The 22,220-nt window shown below is 48.2% G+C and overlaps 4 protein-coding genes across 4 annotated transcripts; 3 read left to right on the forward strand and 1 right to left on the reverse strand.

Annotated features, from left to right (window-relative positions):
- The first annotated feature begins 2,616 nt into the window (after nucleotides 1-2,616).
- LOC101775062 lies at nucleotides 2,617-9,326 on the forward strand. Its single transcript, XM_004975876.3, has 9 exons — nucleotides 2,617-2,979; nucleotides 3,588-3,688; nucleotides 3,785-4,184; nucleotides 5,333-6,148; nucleotides 6,548-6,599; nucleotides 7,371-7,438; nucleotides 7,527-7,633; nucleotides 7,720-7,807; nucleotides 8,481-9,326. The coding sequence occupies exons 1-9, from the start codon at nucleotides 2,854-2,856 to the stop codon at nucleotides 8,796-8,798; spliced, it is 2,076 nt and encodes a 691-aa protein (XP_004975933.1). The 5' UTR covers nucleotides 2,617-2,853; the 3' UTR covers nucleotides 8,799-9,326.
- A 1,831-nt stretch (nucleotides 9,327-11,157) lies between these two features.
- Nucleotides 11,158-14,459, forward strand: LOC101775882 (probably inactive leucine-rich repeat receptor-like protein kinase At5g06940). Its single transcript, XM_004975878.3, has 2 exons — nucleotides 11,158-13,768; nucleotides 13,923-14,459. Exons 1-2 carry the CDS (start codon nucleotides 11,533-11,535, stop codon nucleotides 14,279-14,281), a joined length of 2,595 nt encoding a protein of 864 aa, XP_004975935.1. The 5' UTR covers nucleotides 11,158-11,532; the 3' UTR covers nucleotides 14,282-14,459.
- Nucleotides 14,460-14,535: 76 nt separating this feature from the next.
- LOC101775468 lies at nucleotides 14,536-16,442 on the reverse strand. Its single transcript, XM_004975877.3, has one exon. It carries the CDS (start codon nucleotides 16,372-16,374, stop codon nucleotides 14,884-14,886), a length of 1,491 nt encoding a protein of 496 aa, XP_004975934.1. The 5' UTR covers nucleotides 16,375-16,442; the 3' UTR covers nucleotides 14,536-14,883.
- Nucleotides 16,443-16,542: 100 nt separating this feature from the next.
- LOC101775221 lies at nucleotides 16,543-20,890 on the forward strand. Its single transcript, XM_004978016.1, has 3 exons — nucleotides 16,543-16,618; nucleotides 19,856-20,271; nucleotides 20,327-20,890. Exons 1-3 carry the CDS (start codon nucleotides 16,543-16,545, stop codon nucleotides 20,888-20,890), a joined length of 1,056 nt encoding a protein of 351 aa, XP_004978073.1.
- The last annotated feature ends 1,330 nt before the right edge of the window (nucleotides 20,891-22,220 follow it).

Genomic DNA, 22,220 nt, shown 5'->3' on the forward strand with positions numbered 1-22,220 from the left:
CATTTTTTTCTGCTAGCTCAAACTGGCAAGAGCTACTCTTTCTCTCGTGAGGCAACAGCTTTCGATGACATCTTTGGAGAGCTCGATCGGAGCCATGTCTGGTTTATATACACGGTTGGCCACTTTGCCTCACTCGTAAGCTAACGAAGCCCTCATGGCAGCTATGACAAGGTTAAGAGGACTTGGACAGGAGTCTTTTTCTCGAAAGGTGAAAGGCTGGTGGTGGACTGGGTGGGGCTGTGGGGAGGGACGAGCACTCGCGAAAGCTGGGAAAGGTCGCGCACGAGAGGTTAGTGGAGGGCTGGTCATCACGGCCGAAAACAACTGCTCGGCCATCTGCAGTTATCTCATCGATCGATCGGCGATCTGCCAGACGTGAACGCTGGATTTTTTTCAGGCTGCTGCTTCTTCTCCTGCACGATCGTTTTGCCCGCCTGCAGGGATAGTTTCTAGTACTGTAGCTGGTAAACCAGCGCGTGCAGGTAGCTCTAGCTGCTGGAAAGCCAAGGCTTTGACTTGGGCATGCATGCCTCCGATCATGGTGCCACTCTGCATGTGGGCGCCGACGACTTGGGTTCAGAACTTCAGATGACTGGACGAGTAGTACTTGTCATCGCAAGTGCACAGTTCCGAGATAGTAGCAGGTAGAGCAAGCGTGCGTGCCCGCCAGTGGCAACGTCGGTGAAAGGCTCGTAGAAAGGCCGGCGCCTTTTGCGTGTATGGACACCGGACACGGTCGCACGGCGTATATACCAACCAGGCAACCAAACCAACAACTGCATGTGCTGCTGCTGCTGCTGCTGCTGCGGTCCTGGATGCAATGCCGGAGCTAGCAGGGGCTGCAGGGGGTTCACGGCCGCAGGATCGGCCGTGCGCTTTTGGAAAGTGGATGATTCTGAAAATTTGTGGACGTCCGCTGGTCGATCGCTCGTGCAGTGGATCCTGATCGAGGGTGAGAGGTACTGTACTGCTAGTCTGCCACCAGGTAGGCGGTTGCTTGGTGGAGGGCAGTGGGTGTTGCATTGCATGCACGGGCTGTGGCAGGTGAAGCCTGGATCCGACCCAGAGAGGCATACGTCGCCGTAGAGTTCTGCAAGCCCAACAATCAAAACGCATACTAAAACATGAACATGATGGAAGAATTACGGTGAACAGTGAGGTTGTTCTCGAGTGCGAGTTTAGAGGATAAAGTGAAGAAGAAAAAATCCACACGTATGCCATTGGTTAAACCCTAAATCCATCATATACCATCGTTAGTGACTGCGGGATCCTATGTGTCACACACACATCGATGGCATATGAGCGAGAAATTATAGGTTTTCACGGTGGCATATAAAAGGAAATTCCCCCGAAACCTGAAGGTGAACTCACTCATACTAGTGTCAAAGACTCGAAATGGGCCTTGACGACCTACACACCTCAATGCAAATAACCAAACCCTGCATACACCTGGTTCCTTGTTTTTTTTTCCTTTTAAGTGCACAAGTAGGCAAAGTCCCACGCCATTCAAATCCTTCCATTATTTTTGTGCAACTGTTGCTTTATTTCCAAATTAAGCAAGATATCACAGAGAAAACTTTACCTTTTATACAAATGGGTTCTATATAAGGGCAAGCAGCGATTGTGACGGCATGAGACCCATCTTATTCCTTGTGCTTTTCAGGTGCCTGCAAATTGCTCTATATATATGTTTCAGAAATGCATCACTACATAGCTTAGACATACATTTTTGATACATATATTGATTCACAAAATGTTGCAACAAGTTCTCAGAAGCCAACTCAAGGCCCCAGACACTACACGTACAAGGGTAGTGAAGCCAGAACAAAACCATTGGGGGATTCAATTTGTAACAAATCACCTATTACAAACACAGAATTGATTTCATTTTTAATGATTAGCATGTTAAAACAGCTTCGGAGGGGGGGGGGCATGCCCCCCTTTCAACCCCTTAGGCATACCCGGATGCTAGCCAGCACAAGTTCAAGTGTTGTCATTGTCAACACACATCTACATCAAGATCAAGATCTATCTAAAGTTTTCACGAGGAGTTTAATTTGCGATGAGGTTATCCTATATAATGCTGCTTCAACTAAAAGTTGCTACAGATGTGTTACACCATTAAGAATTGATGCTTGGTTGTCTTCCCAAGTGCAATCCAAGGCAGATGAATTGCAGCTCTCAAAGGGCAGATGATGTTGATGTCCAAACTTTTACTCTTTTCTCATTTTATGTGTTAGCTACGTGAACTTTCTTGGAATAATTGGACATTGTTTTAACCAAGAAAATAATTACAGACCGAGTTCTTGAAGCAAACCCAACCAAACCCATTCTGGGTTTGGTCTTGTCGGGTTGAACAGTTTTCACGTTCAGTTGTGTCTGGGCTGTTAGGGTGCGTACAACGAACTGGGCGGTCCACTGAGCTAAGCAAAATCCAATTGGAGCCGCCTAACTGGGCCGGAAAATCTCGTCTGATACACAGCCCAACACACGCTCCATCCGCCGCTCGCTCGTGCGCACCTGCAACTGCAAATCAGTTCGTTCAGGGCCCAGAACACGCGAGAACCCATCAAAGCAACCTCACACCTCGCGCGCACGACCCACGGGAAGCGTCCGTCCCCCGCGACGGTCCAGAGTCCAGAGTCCCAGACCCCAGCGCCGCTCGCGTTCGGGTGCCGCCGCCTCCCCGCCGTATCCGTCCACCCTCCCCCCATCCCCGCCGCCTCCGCCCCGTACCCCCCCTTGCGCCATACCGTAGGACGCGGCTGCTTCGGCCGGGTGAACTTCCGGGGGTGCCGCGGCCGGTGCGGGAGGGGGGGGCGGCGTCGTCGAGCCAGCTAGGGTTCCTCCCCCATGGACGGCGGCGAGGGCCGGACGTTCAACGCGAACTTCACCGGCAAGGGGGTGACCCTGCTGCAGGACCGCGTCAAGGAGAAGCTCAGGGAGCTCATGGGCGACTACTCCGACGACACACTCGCGGTGAGCGCCGCGCCCCGCCCCGCCCCCCTTCCCCTATCCTCCCGCGCCGCGGCGCGATCCCCCGATCCGCTGCTAAAACCCTAGCGTCGCCCGGCACTTCCGTGGAATGCGGTCCCGTAGGGGACGGTGGCGCGGCTATATGGGATGTCGCGGAATCGCGGCTATCTGATTGGTTTCCTTTATAGGGTCGTGGTGCGCTGTGGCGTGTTAGTTATCCGCACTTGCGGTTTCGTGTGCTGTCGTGTTAGTTATCAGCATTTGGGGTTTAGTGTGGTTCATGTGCTTTTGAGGATTAGCGGCACACGATTACCCCCGCACGTTTTGGAACTTGGATTTTGTAGTCTGATACATGGCATTTAGCCATATATGGAATCGGTTATACATATAATCTTTGAACAAAGTGTGTTTATATTGTTGTGTGTGTTTTAGCAAACTCCAGGATGTCTGGAGTGGAGGTTAAAGCGCATGGCTGAGCTCTTTCAATTTTGTTGATGAACATTGTAATGGACAATTTATATGATTGATATTAGGTGCGCTCTTCTCTCGTTGCGGCAAATCATAATCCATTAAGATTGCTGATCTATCAATTTCTTCTCGTTGTTGCTCAGGAGTATGTCGTAGTATTGCTAAGGAATGGGAGGTGCAAGGATGAGGCGGCAAAGGAGCTGCAGGTTTTTTTGGGCGACGACAATGATGCATTTGTATCCTGGTCATCTTCTTTCACCCGAAGCTTTCGCACTTCATTTCTCTTCCTCTGCCATGTATTTCCTCTGACAACACGATCAATCTATCTGCGATTATGCAGGTTATGGGATCACCTCTCCTCAAATTTGCACCTTTATGTTCAACCTAAAGCCACCACTTCTAATGATGAACCTAAAAGCACTCACAGTGCTGGTAGAGGATTGCCTGTTCGCAGTTTGACTAGCAGCGTGCAAGTTAATTGTGAACCTGAAGCTGAAGCCCAGAAAACAACTATAGCTCATCAGAAAAGAGATTGGGGAAGAATTATTCGAGAACAGTCAGAAGCAGTTCCTCTTCGAAGTGTTGTAGCCAATGTTTCTCATGCAGAGGAAAAGGATTTTCATGAATCACATGCAGAGGAAAGGGATTCTCATAAATCACATGCTGGAAGACGAACCCGCTCTCCTGACATGCATAACCACAGAAAGAGGAGCAGAGAGGCAGATTCACGATCTACCAAGGTTTCTAATCCTCTTTAATTTATGCTGGTTGTTTTGCAAAGCTTAGCAACATTGACAATACCATTTATTTCTTTTTTTTATATATGCATTTGCTAATTATCATGTCATAACAGATAGTCTCATAGTATGAAACAGATGAATATGCTAGGTATATGATTCTTATAGTCTTCAAAATCTGCTAAATGGAAGTGCTAATAGTATAATAGAGTTTTATTTTCTCTGTCTATATTACCGCTTACATGGTACACCAGAGTGCTTTTCCCAGTTTACACCACATGTAGTCTTGTTTTGGTTTTTACAACTAGAACATAAGTATTGTCTTCATTTCTGGTGAAAACATAAGTAAAACCCCAGGGCAAACTAGTTATGTCATTTGCATTCTGTTAATTGGTCCCTGTTTATGTGTATGCCCCAAGAATGTGAATGTTCCACTGGTTTGTTTTTCTTGGTTAGATAAAATTCTACAAAAATGTCTTCTTTTTTTGTTGAGCCTAGTCTTGTAATTTTGAATTTTGAAATCTGATCATGTACAGTTGTATAACCTTTAATAGGACATCTGGATGGGACTTTACCCTTTTTCTTTACAGTCGTATAACCATGCCCATGTATAATCCTGTTATAGGATTTGCGTTATGGGAGCCTCTGCTTATTATTTTTTATTTAATGCACCTACTGGAATTGCATATCTCTACTCTATTTCTTAGCATGTATTTTTGGACCCTCGAAACTATGCAATCAGATGTACATTAGACATTTGAATCTGGATTAATGGCAACCCTGAAAGTTACACAAATGGTATTGTAGATTTCTAGTCACATAATCCATTTTGAAAACTTATTCCATGTTGGTACGCAGTCATGTGGGGTTGAGGTGTTCATAGGAGGTGAGGACAGTATGGGCAATGTGAGTCTTTTCCTATTTTGGTTGGAACAAAGATAAAAATAGTTTTAGGTTTGAGAAATCTACAAAAGAGAGCTTGACTAAAGTCCCCAACTTGAATGATGCTCTGGAATGATCAAAAATATGTTGTTGTGCTTTATCTTGTTTATTATACCATTACTGATATGATTTATGAATTGCTGTAAGCTCTCTCAGTGGAAGTAGCCCTTTATATCTTCTTTGTGATAATACTCTTAACATATTTCCAGAGGGTATCCAACCCAGTTATTGACGCACCACGCCGACTTCTCCAGTTTGCTGTCCGCGATGCTGTCAGAACTGTGCAGCCAGTGACTCCTAGATCAGAATCAGCTTCCAAGCGACTTCGTTCTGTGGTGTCTACATTGGCGTCAGATTCGGCACTTGATATTACTCATATTAGGTTGCAGAAAACAAATTCAGATGTGAGAATACCAGCATTAAGAGCTGCAGCTGAGGCGGCTGAAGATGCTATCAAAGGTAGCTTTTCGGGGAGTGTTTTTAATAGATTGGGAAGGATGCCCACAATAAATCATACTGATGCTCTTAGAGAACAAGACCCAGAAGGTGAAGAATATGAGAATATAGATAACATACGAGCAGAAAATCAAGTTGAATTTTATGAAAGAAATCAGTATGGTGGCAGTGATGCTTACATGCATGACCAGGAATCAGAGGAAGCTACAGGTTCTGCTCCCAATATTGATGAGTATGAAAGGTATAATGGATTGGGTTCTCGCCAAAGTAGATTGTCTTCTAGTGCAGGCAAAGAGTCATTAGTATTAGGGTATGTAAGGGGAGCTGTTGAAGTAAGAGGCAGAAGATTGATAGCTCAGGGCACACATGCTGGTTCAGGACCAAGTCCATCCGGAAAGAACTTAAATATGTCTGCTAACACTAGTATGCGGAAACTTCCAACTCATCAAACTAGGGATGCTGTTGTATCTGACCCTCAAGTGCCAATGGAGAAGAAGGTTGCTGATGCAAGGAACTCAAATGTGAAAATTACGCATGTTAATGATACGGTCATGACTGATAAGTCCAAAGTAAGTTTTTATCTGTCTTTTCCCGTGGCTTATTTTCCCCCCTTAAATTGTATATGTGATTAAGTGTAGAATTAACAAACATTCGAGTTCCTTGCATGTTCCGTGCTTAGAGGTTTAGTGGTATAGTCTTCCCTAAATTTAATGTTTCAAGTCAAAGCATTCAGACCAGGATGCTACTGCATATCCTTTAGACAAACCATGCCACGCCATTTGATACTCATGTTTTTTGGACTACACGTGGCATTGGCAAGGAATATATCAGATTTTCAACTAATTGTTTACTCATATTTTTTCATGTTTACTGCCTATATTTCTTTTGTGATGATTCATGAAGCATTGTATTTTCTGGATCATTTGTGGTGTGTCATTCTATTCTAATTTGTTAAAAATACATTCCAGGATTTTATACATTCAGGTTCTATGCTGGAGGCGCAAAAGGCTTCGTCACTTGGTATGTAAAGCTGCTCTTTTTTTTTTTGGAAGCGACAACTGCTTTAATTGGTAACTTTGGGGAGTGTTTATGTGGAAGCATTCTTTTTATCCTATTAGAGATGTGCTTTAATTGGTGTTTCCTGTAGTGCTTGATATCAAGTTAAAAAAATACTGTTCCAGTAGGGATTTGGAAAGGCTAGCTACAAGTTATGATGTCATTGGTACTACTATTTGATTGGCTTATAGTTCTTGCCTCTGAACTTACCTGCAATTTATTGATAGGGACATGCTTTCCATAAACAATTTTTTAATGCTAGATTATAACAAAATTTGCAAGAGATTTGACATGTTAATTTTCTGATGTATTAAGCTTTGATATGAGCCCTCAGAATACATTTTTCTTTAAAAGATCTTTGTTGTACCATCACTTAATATGAACCTTTTGTTCTCCCATTGATATTTATTTTTTTAACCATGTTAAATTGCTACTCCCTCCGTTCACAATTATAAGTAGTTTTAAGTTTTTCCTAAGTCTAAACTCTTTTTTTAACTTTGACCATCAATAGCTAACCATCCAAATAGTTTTGCAATCTAAGCTTGAGGCTACTAGATTAATCACGAACAGCAATTTTGTAACATAAAACCTTTTCTTTTTGAAACAATATGTTTTTATTGAAATTAGTACCGTGTGGATGGCCTAAAGTGCTTATATTTGTGAATATATTTTTCGTATTATTTCTTCTTTTTCTAATTTCCCTTGATGATTAAAGTTTCTGTTCTTTTCCTCCAGCTGCTGGATCAAATACTACAGGTCAACCTGAAGGTGGCCCTGATTCTAGAACTGTCTTTGTTAACAATGTATGTGGTCCTTTGCTTATTCCATTATGTTCATGTAGCTGAAGACTTCATTCTTTACTAGTTGTTTACTTGTTTTGTTTCATTTTAGGTACATTTTGGTGCATCAAAAGATGCTCTTACTCGTCACTTCAATAAGTTTGGGGCTGTCCTAAAGACCCTTCTTGTGTCTGATGGCATCACTGGCCAGCCAACAGGGTATGAATTCTATTTCTATATGCAATTCTGAAAAAAGCAGCTTTATTAGTCGGTATCCTCATTTTTTTCTCCTTCTGACTTATCAGCTCAGCGTATATTGAGTTCTTGCATAAAGAATCGGCAGAGCAGGCATTAACCCTGAACGGCACATCTTTTATGTCACGCATTTTGAAGGTAAATACCTCAACCTAACTGAATGTTTAATTGTACAGCATGGTTTTTCTAGTAGACTATGGGCCTGTTTGGATCCCATGGCTAATGGGTGAAAGTGCTAAAGTTTAGCACCTTTATACATTAGCACATCCAAACGGGAAGGTTAATGGGAGGGCTAAACTTTAGCCCACCCCAAAAAGGTGCAAAAGCATTAGCTGGTGGGGAGGAGCTAATGGGTGCTAATGGCTTGTGAAAAGACCAAAAGAGGGAGAGAGAAAGGGAGGAGGTGAGGAGATAAAAGGGCAAAACTGACTTTTCATGGACTTTAGCTTATCCATTAGCCATGTCTTCAAACGGGAGTGCTAATGGGTGGAAGTGCTAAACTTTAGATGAGCTAAACTTTAGCAATAGCACATCCAAACAGGCCCTATATGGTACACATGACCTAGCTACTTTAGTAAGATTTGCTAAGTAATTCTCCGACGCTCGCGTATATACATTCTGTTCTGAGCTAAGGGTTGCACAAAATGTGCATTACTTTTGTCAGTAGCTTTATTAGCATTTTCCGTATTGGTAAATTATGGCGACAAATTATACTCAGGTTGTTTTTAGTTGATTGTGCTTTTTAGTGTTCTGGTGAAACTATTCCCAGCAGCAAGATCTTAGAAGTAACTCAAATCATATTGTGCTGCAGGTCGTTCGAAAAAGCTCCACTGAAGCAACCCAGCTGTCTGGCTTGCCCCGCGCTTCTCGGGGGTCACCCTTCGCTTCAAGGCTCATTAGAACTGCATACCCAAGGCCGACCTTTCCTGGTGCTATCCGCGGGCGACTGCCACTCAGAGGTGGTGCCCGGAGTTTCCAGTGGAAGCGTGGCGCTGCTGATTCCACCGATGCCGGAAAACCTAGTCAAACTGCACCTGCAGCTCCTGGGAATCAGTTGGTCACCCCAATCACAAGAAGCTTCACCTACACACGCACTGAGCCGAAATCAAATGATGGTGCGATGGCATGACTGGCCAGGCGCAGCATGCCACTGATCCTGATGAAATCTCGCAGAAAGAGCTCGTGATTGATGGCTGTTTCGTGCTTCATTCGGCCACTTTTGGTACATATTTAAATAGCTGCAGATCTTAGTTTGTAGGAGGCTGTTTTTTTGTGGACGTCAAACTTTGAGCCATACTCTGTGAGAGGCTTTTGTGCCTTTTTCCCATCGGCACACATGCTGTGCTGGCTGGCTGTGTGGAGTTTCTGGAGAGTAGAATATATATAAAAAATAGTCGAGGAAGAGATGAAAGCGATGGGAACGCTGGAACTTTTATTATTATTGATAGATTATTCGGCCTCCACGGTATCCGTATCGAATGGTGATCATGTCCAAACCTGTAGTTTCAGTAACGAGATTCATCTTATTTCTACTGGAGGGTATATTTTCCTTTCACTCTCTTGGGCCAGTTTTGTAAATATACAAAACATAATAGTACCGCACTACTACCTCTGAGATCTGGCTGCCATTAATTGTACAGGCCTGTACGTGTTTCTACAACGTTGTCTTTCCTAGTTTGTCATTTTTGTCAGAAAAGAGTGCAACACCTGTGAAATCTGGGTGGCTGTACCTGTTTTTGTCAGAGAAGAGTGCATTTTATCTTGGAATCAGCGAAACTCACGGGTTGCTGAAATCCAAGGACTGTTCATATTGACCACCGAGTCATCAAAGTCAGGTGATCGGAAGACAAGGACAACCACCTCTGTCGTAACCCTCATCTTTACTAGTTAGCCCCTCAAGCTGCTCATATCTGCCGGCAGATTTTGTTGTGTACTCTGCTGCCCTCCCCTGTTTCTTTACTTGTTTTGTTTGTATCCGTAGGTGGTGCAGCGCCCGTGACGCGCGCCGCTGAGGATTAAAATATCAGGGCAGCTGGTTTACTGATTGTACTTGGCCTTTTTTCATCACTAATTCAAATCCATTATTGGAGGCAACTTGGTTTAACTGACAGTACCTTTGCTTAGGGGGTGTTTGGGAACACCCTGTTAAAGTTTAACACCTATCACATCGGATGTTTGGATGCTAATTAGGAGTATTAAACATAGGTTAATTACAAAACTAATTGCACAGATGGAGTATAATTCGCGAGACGAATCTATTAAGCCTAATTAGTCCATGATTTGACAATGTGGTGCTACAGTAACCATTTGCTAATGATGGATTAATTAGGCTTAATAGATTCGTCTCGCAAATTAGCACAGGGTTCTGCAATTAGTTTTATAATTAGCTCATGTTTAGTGCACCTAATTAGTATCCGAACATCCGATGTGACACTGTTAAAGTTTAACACCTCGTATCCAAACACCCCCTTAGGAAAGCTACCCGGTTTTGCCTCTAAATCGGATCCTTTTCACCCTAACGGCAAAAGGTTGGGGGTGGAGGTAGGGTTCTTAGGCCTGGTTTGGTTCGTTGGTTATTTTTAAGCACCCCTCACATCGAATGTTTAGATACTAATTAGGAGTATTAAACGTAGACTATTTACAAAATCCATTACATAAGTGGAGGCTAAACGGCGAGACGAATCTATTAAGCCTAATTAGTTCATGATTTGACAATGTGTTGCTACAGTAAACATTTGCTAATGATGGATTAATTAGGTTTAATAGGTTCGTCTCGCTGTTTAGCCTCCACTTATGTAATGGGTTTTGTAAATAGCCTACGTTTAATACTCCTAATTTAGTATCTAAATATTGATGTGACACTTGCTTAAAAATAAGCAAAGGGAACCAAACGCCCCCTTAGATGATAGTAGCAGGGAATAATAGTAGCGAGTATCAATGATCAGTCAGCTCACTAGTCACACCTAACCTACCCAGGCGTAAAAACTAAGCCCTTGTTTCTTCCCTCCAAACTCCCAACTTTGACACTATGCAAAAAGAAGATTCCCCATCACATCGGTACATGCATGGTGTACTAAATGTAGACGAAATCAAAAACTAATTGTACAGTTTTGTTGTACTTTGCGAGACGAATCTTTTGAGCCTAATTAGTCAATATTTGGACAATAATTCACAAATACAAACGAAACGCTATAGTGGCATTTAGGCAAAATGCTAATTTTGCAACTCCCAACTTGAGAAGTAAACAAGGCCTAAACGAACTACTGCTATCCAGTCAAAGGTTTTGGCGCCATTGACATCTCTCTCGCCTTCTGCCGAACTTAGAGCTGCTGCTGCAGCCACCAGTAGTAGACCCAGCCCATGGCCATGCCATTGCCAATGCCATGGTGGCCGGTCCCAGTGGCCAGTACTACCTGAACGTCACATCGCGTCCAACGAGCAGGACAAGGGCGCCACTCCAAGTCCAAAAGTGCCACTGCCAGTGCGTCACCATCCCAAAGTCCAAACGAAATAATGCAAAAGGCGAGGCCGTCCGGTGCCATGACTCGGCCGGCAAGAATGTACTGCCATCCCTGCAGGTGATATGTTACAAACACCACCACTACCTAATCACCTAGATAAGCCTATAGTATAATGACCGGACGTGCTCATCCTTTTTGCAGAGGATTAGACGAGCCGCTGGCGATGAGCGAGTGAATGATCCATGACACGACACAGTAGTCACGCCCTGTCCGACGACACGATCAGTCCTGCAGCGAGTGATACCAAACAGAGGGCAGCGTGCACACTCTGTAGTTGCCACTCCACTAGTCCATCCGCAACTCCGCCTCTCCGTGCACCACCACTCACCAGCTCCGTCGTCCATGGGATCCGCCGCCGCCGCCACCAGCTTCCCTCTCTTCCTCCTCGTTTCGACATTGATCGCCGCCTCAACCCCGCCGTCTTCGGCGGCGGCCGCGCAGACGCCGCAGGACCTCCTGCTCGACTTCAAGGCGTCCCTGCAGGACCCGTCGGGCGCGCTCTCGTCCTGGTCGCGCTCGGCACCCTACTGCAACTGGTCGCACGTCTCCTGCACCAGCGCCACGGCCGCCGCCAACGCCACCGTCTCCGTCTCCCTCGCCCTCCAGGGGCTGGGCCTCTCGGGCGAGCTCTCGGCCGCCTCGCTCTGCCGCGTCCCTGGCCTCGCCGCGCTCAGCCTCGCGTCCAACGCCTTCAACCAGACCGTCCCGCTGGACCTGTCGCGGTGCGCCTCGCTCGCGTCCCTGAACCTCAGCTCCGCCGGCTTCTGGGGCCCTCTCCCCGAGCAGCTCGCCGCGCTCCCCGCGCTCGTGTCGCTCGACCTCAGCGGCAACAGCATCGAGGGTCAGGTGCCCACCGGCCTCGCCGCGCTGGGGAGCCGGCTCGAGGTGCTGAACCTCGGCGGCAACCGGCTCTCCGGCGTGCTCCACCCGGCGCTGCTCCGCAACCTCACCGGCCTGCACCTCCTCGACCTGTCCGGGAACCAGTTCACGGAGTCCGAGCTGCCGCCGGAGATCGGCGAGATGAGCAGCCTCCGGTGGCTGTTCCTGCAGGGGTCGGGGTTCGCCGGCGCGATCCCCGAATCCTTCCTCGGCCTGGAGCAGCTGCAGGTTCTTGACCTGTCCATGAACAGCCTGACGGGAGCCGTGCCACCCCGATTCAGCGTCAGGTTTCAGAAGCTCATGACCCTGGATTTGTCGCAGAACGGCCTCTCCGGACCGTTCCCGGAGGAGATTGGTAAGTGTTTGATGCTCCAGAGGTTCGAGGTGCACGACAACGCCTTCACTGGCGAGCTCCCCGCCGGGCTCTGGTCACTGCCGGACCTGCGCGTGATCCGGGCCCAGAACAACCGGTTCACCGGCCGGTTGCCGGAGTTCTCCGGCGGCCAGTCTCGGCTCGAGCAGGTCCAGCTCGACAACAACAGCTTCTCCGGCGTGATACCTGGGAGCATCGGCCTGGTCCGCACCCTGTACCGGTTCTCCGCCTCCCTGAACGGGCTCAACGGCAGCTTGCCGGACAACGTCTGCGACTCCCCGGCGATGAGCATCGTCAACATCTCCCGCAACGCGCTCTCCGGCACGATCCCGGAGCTCAGGAACTGCAAGAGGCTGGTGTCGCTGTGCCTCGCCGGGAACGGCCTCACCGGGCCGATACCGGCGTCGCTTGGGGACCTGCCGGTGCTGACGTACATCGACCTGTCCAGCAACGGCCTCACCGGCGGCGTCCCGGCGGAGCTCCAGAACCTGAAGCTCGCGCTGCTGAACGTCTCGTACAACCGGCTCTCCGGCCGCGTGCCGCCGTCTCTGATCTCCGAGCTCCCAGCCGTGTTCCTCCAAGGCAATCCCGGCCTCTGTGGCCCCGGATTGCCGAACGATTGCGACGACGCGCCATCGACGAAGCATCGGGGACTAGCGCTGGCCGCAACCGTGGCGTCGTTCCTCACCGGCGTGGCGCTGCTCGCCGTAGGAGCACTCGCCGTTTGCAGGAGGTTGCACGGCGGCGAGCCCTCACCGTGGAAGCTCGTGCTGTTCCACCCCGTCAAGATCACCGGAGAGGAGCTGCTCGCCGGGTTCCACGACAGGAGCATCATCGGCAGGGGCGCGTTCGGGAAGGTTTACCTGATCGAGCTCCAAGACGGGCAGAACATCGCGGTGAAGAGGCTGGTGAACTCAGGGAAGCTGAAGTTCAGAGCGGTGAAGAACGAGATGAAGGCGCTGGCGAAGGTCAGGCACAAGAACATCGCCAAGATGCTTGGATTTTTCTACTCCGAGGGGGAGGTCAGCATCATATACGACTACCTGCAGACGGGAAGCTTGCAGGATCTGATCTGCGGGCCGAAATTCACGGTGGGGTGGAAGGACAGGGTGAGGATCGCCATGGGTGTAGCCCAGGGGTTGGCCCACCTTCACCATGACCATACTCCCCAGGTTCTGCATAGAGACCTGAAGGCGAGCAATGTGCTTCTTGGTGACGAATTTGAGCCGAGGATTGCAGGATTTGGGATCGATCGTGTTGTCGGGGAAATGGCGTACCAGACTTCCATGGCTTCGGATCTGAACTACAAGTGCTATATGGCACCAGGTAAGCATTTTTGCAGTTCGGTGAATCCACCCAGATTCTATGCATGTGTGTAGTTCGGATACCGGGCAATGTCAGTACGAAAGAGAACTGGTGGTAATAGATTTCAGTATTTCACTGACGCCGTTTTGCCTCTTTTTATTTTTTCTGAAACCAGAGCAAAGCTGCGCCAAGAATCCAACGCACCTCATGGACGTGTACAGCTTCGGGGTCATCCTCCTGGAGCTGGTCACCGGGAAGCCCGCGGAGCAGCCGGCGTCCCACGACGACTCCGTCGACATCGTCAGGTGGGTGCGGCGGCGGATCAACGTGGCCGACTCGGAGATACTTGACCCCAGCATCTCCCGCGCGGCGCGGCAGGGGATGCAGGCCGCCCTCGAGCTCGCTCTGCGCTGCACGTCGGTGATGCCCGACCAGAGACCGGCCATGGATGAGGTCGTCCGGTCGCTCCAGCCGCTGTGTTTCAGCGTTCATCCGCAGACGCCGCTGCCCACTGAAATCGCTTTGGAGCCCTGAATGGAGAAGCGCGTTGAGGTCGTCTGCTTCTGCCCATGGTAAGCCCAGAGAGAGTTCAGAGAGTATGCATCACTGCATAGCCCTTGCTTGTTGTATTTGTAATTTTGTATATAGCATGGCACTAGGAGGATGCGAGTGTGTGGAAACAGAATAAAGAGAAATAAGGGATCAGCGATCACCAAGCTTGTTCTGTAACCTAACACAGATTTAGACTAGGAAGGTAACAGCAGGCATTACGGAAGCTGATACTACAATTCAGAACTACTACATAATCCATTGAATTATTTTAACACAACTTCATGAAAATTAAGCATACAAAGAAGAAGGTAATTATTCGGTTACATGACATGAACATACAAATATTGCAGAGGCTACAGACAGGCAAACAGACTGAAAATTATTATAGGAAACAGGAATTGAAATCTACTATCAGCTACACATGAAGCGGTTCCTCGTCGCTTCTCTGCAAGATTTTGCTTCACGTTGAGATGGAGCTCTGCCTCTCAAAGACCGCAAGCGGTTTGCAAAGCCTGGTGATGAACTCAACTTCCACCAAGGTGCTTGGTGGTGCTCACTATGTCGCCAATCAGTATGGCGACGCATCATTCTTCCACGTCCTGTGCAAGATCGGCCCGGGCTCTTGCTCGGGTCTGATAAACTTTTCTTCCTCCATTGCTGCTACTGCTGGCAACGGTGGTGGTGGTGGTGATGCAGTTGCTGTTGTTGCTCACTAAATCGCTCAAGAAGTACCAGCAGATCGTGCTATGAGGATGCCCAGGTAAAATGCCAACCTGAGGAGCCCGGCATGGCGTGGACCTCCCAGATTCCATGTCAAAGACCATTCCCTGATCCCTGCCACGCCCACCGATCCAGTACACACAGTTGCCTTTTAGTCCTGGCACGCCCTCTGCATACATGGACACTGCATTGTTCCTTCCCACAAAGAGCGAGTAGCCTCCCAAGTCCTTCACCACATCCCAGCAAGGCTGGCGCCGGGGATAGTACCTCAGAACCAATATCTCATTTTCTGCGACGCGGCGCTGACCGCCTGCGGGCAGCTGCAGAGTAACGGTGCAGCTCGCGTTCCTCCAGACTTGGTACAGATTACCCTCACAGAACACCAAGTTCTTGGCACTAGTGAACGCGGACACAGTGTCATAGGGCGGCGCAAAGACAGTGGCAGGGTTGAACGGGAGGTTGGCCTCGGACAGGAGGGGCTCAACCGTGGCTGGCGCGTTGAGGTCCGGCCCTTGAGATTCAGGTGGAACTCTCTTGTACGAGAACGACTCCGCGCAGAGCGTCAGCCTCAAGGGAATGGGTTCCAGATTTCCTGTCCGCGCCTGCTCATAGCGCACCAAGCGAAAATTGCGCTGCTGCTGCCACCGCATCGGGCGGAAATTAATGGAGCGCTCGGCGGGCGGCTGGAGCACGGAGAACTCCGGCTCCGAGGGTCCCGCCTCGTCGGCGTTGGCGGGCTTGCGGCGGCGGCGCTCGGGGAGGCGGAGCACGTGGACATCCCCGCACTTGGTGAGGCAGTAGACCTTACCTTTGTCCGTGTACACGACATCCGTGAGCTGGTCCCCGCTGGTGAGGCGGACGGGCTCCAGGACGGCCCACCTCCTGGCCCCCGCGGTGACGTAGGCGATCCTGTCGATGTCGCAGATGGCGGCGGCGGCGAAGTCGTCCTTGGCGGGGCTCGGGGTGAAGACGACCTTGGAGACCCATCGGCTCTCGTAGATCAGGGGCGGGAGCAGGATCTCGACGGCGGCGATGGGGTTGAGGAGGACGAAGGCGGTCTGGCCTGTGAAGAGCGCAACGGAGAGCGCGAGCCAGCCGTTGCTGGAGCCGACGCAGCGGCTCCCCGAGACGATGGCGGTGAGCTCGAAGGACCGCCGGGTGGGGAGGGATGCGGCGTGCGGGCACCAGCGTGCGTCGTCGGCGACGACGAGGAGCGCCGGGGAGGGCGGGGCGAGCGCGCAGCGCCAGGCCGTGCAGGCGCCCCGCGCGCTGGCGTACCACTTGAGGTCGAGGCGGTCGCCGATGCGGCAGAGGAGATCCGGCGGCAGGTCCGCCCAGCGCCGGAACGGCGCCATGGGGGCGGCCGGATTCGGGCCGCTAGGGTTTGGCGGGGGCGGGGGAGGGGGCGGATGCGGGCGATCCCCCCGGTGGGGGTGGTGGGGAATTTTATGATCCATTCTCTTCCTCCGGATGGGGGTGTGATTTTACGGGCGAGCCCCTCCGGGTTGCGTTGCCTTCGCGAAATGGTCCACCTGCCCCGGGCCGATGACGCGGCCGTCGTCGCCGTCCGGCCTGCGCAGCGCAGGCCACCCGGTGTGAGTGAGTGAGTGAGCGAGGCAGGCAGTGGGTGGGGGCGTCGCGTGACGCTTGCAGACGACGCGTGGTAAACGGGTACCGCGTGCCAGCCACCACGGCGGTTGGCGGCCCGCCGGACTCGCGGGGTTCCCGCGCGCGCGGTCGCGGGGTGGGTGGGACAGGTTTGCCTTTGTCTCTGACAGGGGCCCGAAAGATGCGCGGCGGAGTTTTCTGTTACTAGGATTTCCAGTGCGCGGTTTCCAGTGCTCAGGCAGCGGTTTCCACGCGAATTTCGGCCTTTCGAAGAGGCATGTACCATGTTGAGAGCATTCAGGGATTTAAGCCTGAAAGGAAATTTGCTGATCAGCAAAAAGGTGCTAAGCTAGTAATGTTAGTCTGCAGAATTTATACAACAATAATAGGGAAACATTTACAGTAGTGTTAACATCGAAAAACACAGTAGTGTCAACATGACAACATCTGTTCTGAAATCTTATGCACGCGCCCTTGGACCCTTTGCTCTCCTGCCACATTCGTGAAAAAGAAAAGAGCATTTGATCAATAGTTGAAGTGACGAGATTAAACCTCAAAAAAATGCTGTCATCAAGCTTATTAGCTAGGATCAGCAGCCCTTACAGCCCAATTAAACACAAGTAGGAAACACTAATGGACTCCTGACAGGCTTTGAGGAAAAAGGGCAGGAGAGCCAATGCTGTGACTGTGAGCTTATCCGGTGCCCTTTTTTTTTAAGGGAGAGCACATCCAGCGTCTTGTTCTAAGGTTGCAGAGCCACAAGCTGAACAGAGTGGAGAAAAAATTTTAAAACTCAGGAAACAGTAAGACAAGCTAAAGTGCTAAACATATCCAATAATGAATATACTGCCGGCAGACAATCGTTCCATCATCCTTGTATGGAACAGTTCCACCACCCTGGCTGAATAGCGTTGTGACCTGAAACATCTCGCCAGCACCCTCACAATCACTTGTGGTAATTATGGGTGTGTGGACATACAGAAAACCATTCTTGTCGAAAAATTTGTGCGTTGAACAGGCCAGTCGATGCCTTATCCGAGCAACCGCGCTTATCTGCAAAATGTTAATTCGAATTGCAAGTTTGCAACCGTCATGAATTGTTCTCATTTTGAAAGAGATACTGCAATATAGGTTACTAATAAAAGAAACAGTAATTTACTTCTACAACTCGATCTATGCACCAAGAAGTTCATACTGTACGAAGTTCAGAAACTCTATTTCCCACTGTAAGATCACAATTTCACAGCAAAGCTCTAGTTGGCGTTCTCCGAGTACAAGTTCAAGGCTGTCAGGACAAATTGAGCAAAGAAAGTAATACAGAAAGCGAACGATTTCCTAACGTGTTGGTACGTGCACGGAGGTGTACCAAGTCCCTGAAATTCTCGGGCTTCCTCATGCTCTTGCGCAGCAGGTAGGCGCCGTCCACCGCCCCTACCTCGATGAATCATCAATTGCAATATGAAAAGGTGTATTTTTCATCCCTCACGTATTGCAAAAACTTTGACATTCATTCCTCATATTTTATTTGATGCAAATCAACACCTTAACTAACTAAACTGGTGCATTTATCATACCCACCTTAGTTTAACGATGGCTTGGGGTCATATAACATCAGTTTAGGCAATGTAATAATCTTATTAATCATTGTTTAGCCATGTCCAATGTTGAGTCAGTCTCGGTAATAGTTCGGTGTGAATCAGCTCTGATAAGTTTTCTAATAAAATTATTATGGGTACCACTTTAGAGGATTTACTAAATTTTTTTGGCTTTATATCTTCAACTCAACATATTATATTGCTAAGCAGTGATTAATCAGATGGTTACGTTGCATAAACTGTTATTAGATGGCACTAAACTATTATTAAACTAAGGTGGGATGATAAATGCAACAGTTTAGCCCTTGTTTACTTCCCACAAAACTCCCAACTTTGACACTATGCAAAAAGAAGATTCCCCATCATATCAAACTTGCGGTACATGCATGGCGTACTAAATGTAGACGAAATCAAAAACTAATTGCTCAGTTTTGTTATACTTTGCGAGACGAATCTTTTGAGCCTAATTAGTCAATATTTGGACAATAATTCACAAATACAAACGAAACGCTACAGTGTCGCATTTATAGCAAAATGCCAATTTGGCACCTCCCAACTTCCTAAGTAAACAAGGGCTTAGTTAATTAAATGGTTGATTTGCATCAAATAAAATATGAAGAATGAATGTCACACTTTTGCAATACTTAAGTTATGAAAAATACAATTTTTCATATCTATTGATCAAGCTGCATCGACAGGGTTCGAAACAAAAGCAAAACAATTGCTCTCTTTATCTCAGGCGTACTTGACATTTGTGTTACCTTTCACTATCATCTATATACGAATTTGACTGCTATTTTTTATCAGAATACATCTATAAGATTGTGAAAGTATTTTTCATGATAGATTTACATATATTATTCTCATTTTCGAACTAAATGCCGCACCTTCCATATTATTCTCTAAATATAAGTCGCTTATGAATTCAAGGTGATCACCTTTACATGAGTCGCCCATGATTATGGATTAAATGGTGCCGAGCCTGTTTATCTTCCTAATCTTCATGCCTAGCTCCAAAGTTGCCTGTATTTGCAATCAGGTAGACTATTTTAAAAGGAACTGATATCCAAGTTGCAAAGTATAGAATCTTGTTCCAGATGTCAAATATTTGTTGTTGGATGGAGTAGTTGTCATCGCCAGGAATCAACTCACGTTGGACTTCCGTGGCCTCTAAACAAATCTCGAGATAGGGCTTAAACGAACTTGAACAATATAAATTAGTATTGAAATAGAGTAGCAACACAAGTGACAAGTGGCTTTTTTACTGGGCCGTGTGGCGGGCTGGTTCTCCAGCGCACTTCCTCTCCTGACAGTCCACGGTACTGAGCAGCCCACGAGTCAGAAGCCGCCGGATAAACTTTGGAGCATAAAAATCCCTCAATCTCCCATAAACCCTAACCTAGTTCGTCAGATTGTCATACTGCCATCTTCAGAAGTCCGCCAAGGTCGCCATGGCACCGTTTGGGCCTTGGGCGGGCATCCCCTCGTAGCTCCTCATCATCATCAGCGATGGCTTCGGCCTCCTAGAATCCTACAGCCGCGCCCGTGGCGTCTGCACCGCGTGGCGCGCCGCCAATCCCTTCCCTCGTCACCGTCTCCATTCCGGCACACGATCCTCATTACTATCGCCAAGATTTTCGTCCGCGCGTGTCCGCCCTGTTCCTGCCGGCGGAGCGCTCGTACCCCCTCACCACGCTTCGCTGGAGAGGCCGCTGCGTCGTCGGCTCGAGCAACGGCTGGCTGGCCGTCGACGGCTGCCCCTATCAGGGGATCTACCTCATCGCCGGCGAGGACAAGAAAGTCCCTCTCCTCCAGCTGAACAACGACGGCAAGCTGGTGCCCAAGATCGTGTTCGCGCCGAAGCCCACGCCAAACGACTACGTCGCGGTGGCGATCTGCGACCTGCTCAGGCTCGCCTACACCAAGACGCGGGACATGAAGTGGATGATCCTAGACGTCGCCATCGGGGCGAGAGACTGGTTCGTAGACCTGGCCTACGACTCTGACGCCGGCAAGGTCTACTGCGTCAACGTGCTGGGAGACGTGCACGTGCTCCACATCCCCCGGCGCCAGCGACGGAGGCCCATCGTTGAACCCTTTGCAGGCCGCCGAGCGCGCAGGCCTGCCGTACAACCCCGCCGCAGACTACGCCCCGCCCTACGACACCGTGTCCAAGTTCACAGCCGCCAAGAATGTCTTCTTCTTCGGTGGTAACCTGTACCAAGTGTGGCGGAACACCAACAGCGCCGTCTCTTGGGACATACCGGGCGGTGGCCAGTTCCGCATGGCGAAAAGCGAGATCTTCGTCCTCAAGTACGACCCCGAGCGCCGACCGTGCTGGGATGCGGTGAAGGACTTGGGAGGGTACTCGGTGTTCGTCGGCAAGAACCAACCTGTGGTGCTGCGACCAGAGGATGCGCCAGGGGTCAGGGCCAACTGCGTTTACTGGATCAATGAGGGGTCGAGGAACAAGCCGATGGTGTTCGATATTGCCACTGGAATCTCAACTCTTCATCCCTCCGCCGACAAAGCACTGAATCCCTCGTGCAGACCAGTCTGCTGGTACTTCTTGAATGACAAAATTATGAGCGTCGAGAACAATGGAAGAAAACGAAGTATGGGTGGAGAGGATTGTGTGCAAGTCTCGAAGAGTCAAGAAGCACATTAGGCCATTCTTAATGGAAGTTTCATGGACAATAAATGAGCTTCCACGTAAGCAATTTTGATGACATAGCACACTATTTATGAGGTGAGAGAATAAAATAGTTTTATGTGGATGAAACCATATGTACACTGTTTCCAATAACTTTGTGTCTTACACGTAGCCTTGAAAATAACAAAAGATGAAACTATGCATTGTATGAGCTATTTCATCTATGAACTAAATATATTCTTGCTTATGTGGCATTCTTCAAAACATGAATATGAAACTTTGCATTGAGAATGGCCTTAGTACCAGGGTGGAGAAGGTGGTACTCCCTCCGTTTGAAATTATAGATCGTTTTGGCTTTTCTAGGCTCATAGACATTATTATGCATTTAGACATAGACTATATCTAGGTGCATAGTAAAAATTATGCACCTAGAAATGCTAAAACGACCTACAATTTGGGATGGAGGGAGTACATATTTAGTTATTTCTCTATAATTCTGACAAATTGCCATATCTTTAGTTCGGGTACATACTTTGTTTAATAACATGCAATCTTGAGTCATTTGGTATAAATTTAATAATGTCGACTACTTCAAAAATAATAAGCGAAAAGTGTGATAGCTGATGGGGAACATGTAAATTTTGGTAAAGATGATTAGCTGGCTACTCCCTCTATTTTGAAATGTATGGCATTTTGATTCTTTTTGACAAGCTAATTAGCTCATTTTTAAACTAATCAGCTTGACAAACATCATATATTCAAATACAAAGGGAGCATTTGATCTTCAATAAACAAGTCACAGTGCTACTAGAAGAGTTTTATGGGGTAATTGCAGAATCTGATGTATATATGCTACTACAACTTAAGCCATCATGTGTGCCAGTTTATGCTTATGCATATCTGCGGTAGTTGTTCATGGTGGAGTTTGGAGGAGAGTTTCGGCTACTACCTTACTAGTACAATTATCCATTCTCCCTTGAAAACAAGCATTAGTAAATGGCAAGTTCTATAAAGTTTATGTTTACAAAATAAAGAGTGTATATCTGTTTCACCTGGAATAATCAATTCTGAATATCTAACTAGCAATACCTACTGACATTAACAACCATTAAGTCTGTGAGATAAGTGCCTCTTACGATATACTTTAAGGAAATTGGCGTGGACACGATTCAAGTGGGTACTAGATATACTTTAAGAAAATTGGCATGGGTACAATTCTAATGGATACTGAGTCAGACACTTCAATTCAAAAGTAGATATAATGTTATTAGGGATGAAAGCGGATGGGGCGCCAAGGCTAGACGAGACGCCTCTCCCCGCCCCCCTCCCCCCGTCGTCTAGTTAA

The sequence above is a fragment of the Setaria italica genome, chromosome VII, assembly GCF_000263155.2.
Source record: "Setaria italica strain Yugu1 chromosome VII, Setaria_italica_v2.0, whole genome shotgun sequence".
Classification (NCBI taxonomy): Eukaryota; Viridiplantae; Streptophyta; class Magnoliopsida; order Poales; family Poaceae; genus Setaria; species Setaria italica.

Coding starts and splice junctions, on each gene's coding strand:
- LOC101775062 (XM_004975876.3), top strand. CDS start 2,854: ATGGACGGCGGCGAGGGCCGGACGTTCAACGCGAACTTCACCGGCAAG. Junction 4,185..5,332: donor CAGATTCACGATCTACCAAG/GTTTCTAATCCT, acceptor ACATATTTCCAG/AGGGTATCCAACCCAGTTAT. Junction 7,634..7,719: donor ATCACTGGCCAGCCAACAGG/GTATGAATTCTA, acceptor CTGACTTATCAG/CTCAGCGTATATTGAGTTCT.
- LOC101775468 (XM_004975877.3), bottom strand. CDS start 16,374: ATGGCGCCGTTCCGGCGCTGGGCGGACCTGCCGCCGGATCTCCTCTGC.
- LOC101775221 (XM_004978016.1), top strand. CDS start 16,543: ATGGTCCACCTGCCCCGGGCCGATGACGCGGCCGTCGTCGCCGTCCGG. Junction 16,619..19,855: donor GCGCAGGCCACCCGGTGTGA/GTGAGTGAGTGA, acceptor ACTATCGCCAAG/ATTTTCGTCCGCGCGTGTCC. Junction 20,272..20,326: donor ACGTGCTGGGAGACGTGCAC/GTGCTCCACATC, acceptor AACCCTTTGCAG/GCCGCCGAGCGCGCAGGCCT.
- LOC101775882 (XM_004975878.3), top strand. CDS start 11,533: ATGGGATCCGCCGCCGCCGCCACCAGCTTCCCTCTCTTCCTCCTCGTT. Junction 13,769..13,922: donor CAAGTGCTATATGGCACCAG/GTAAGCATTTTT, acceptor TTCTGAAACCAG/AGCAAAGCTGCGCCAAGAAT.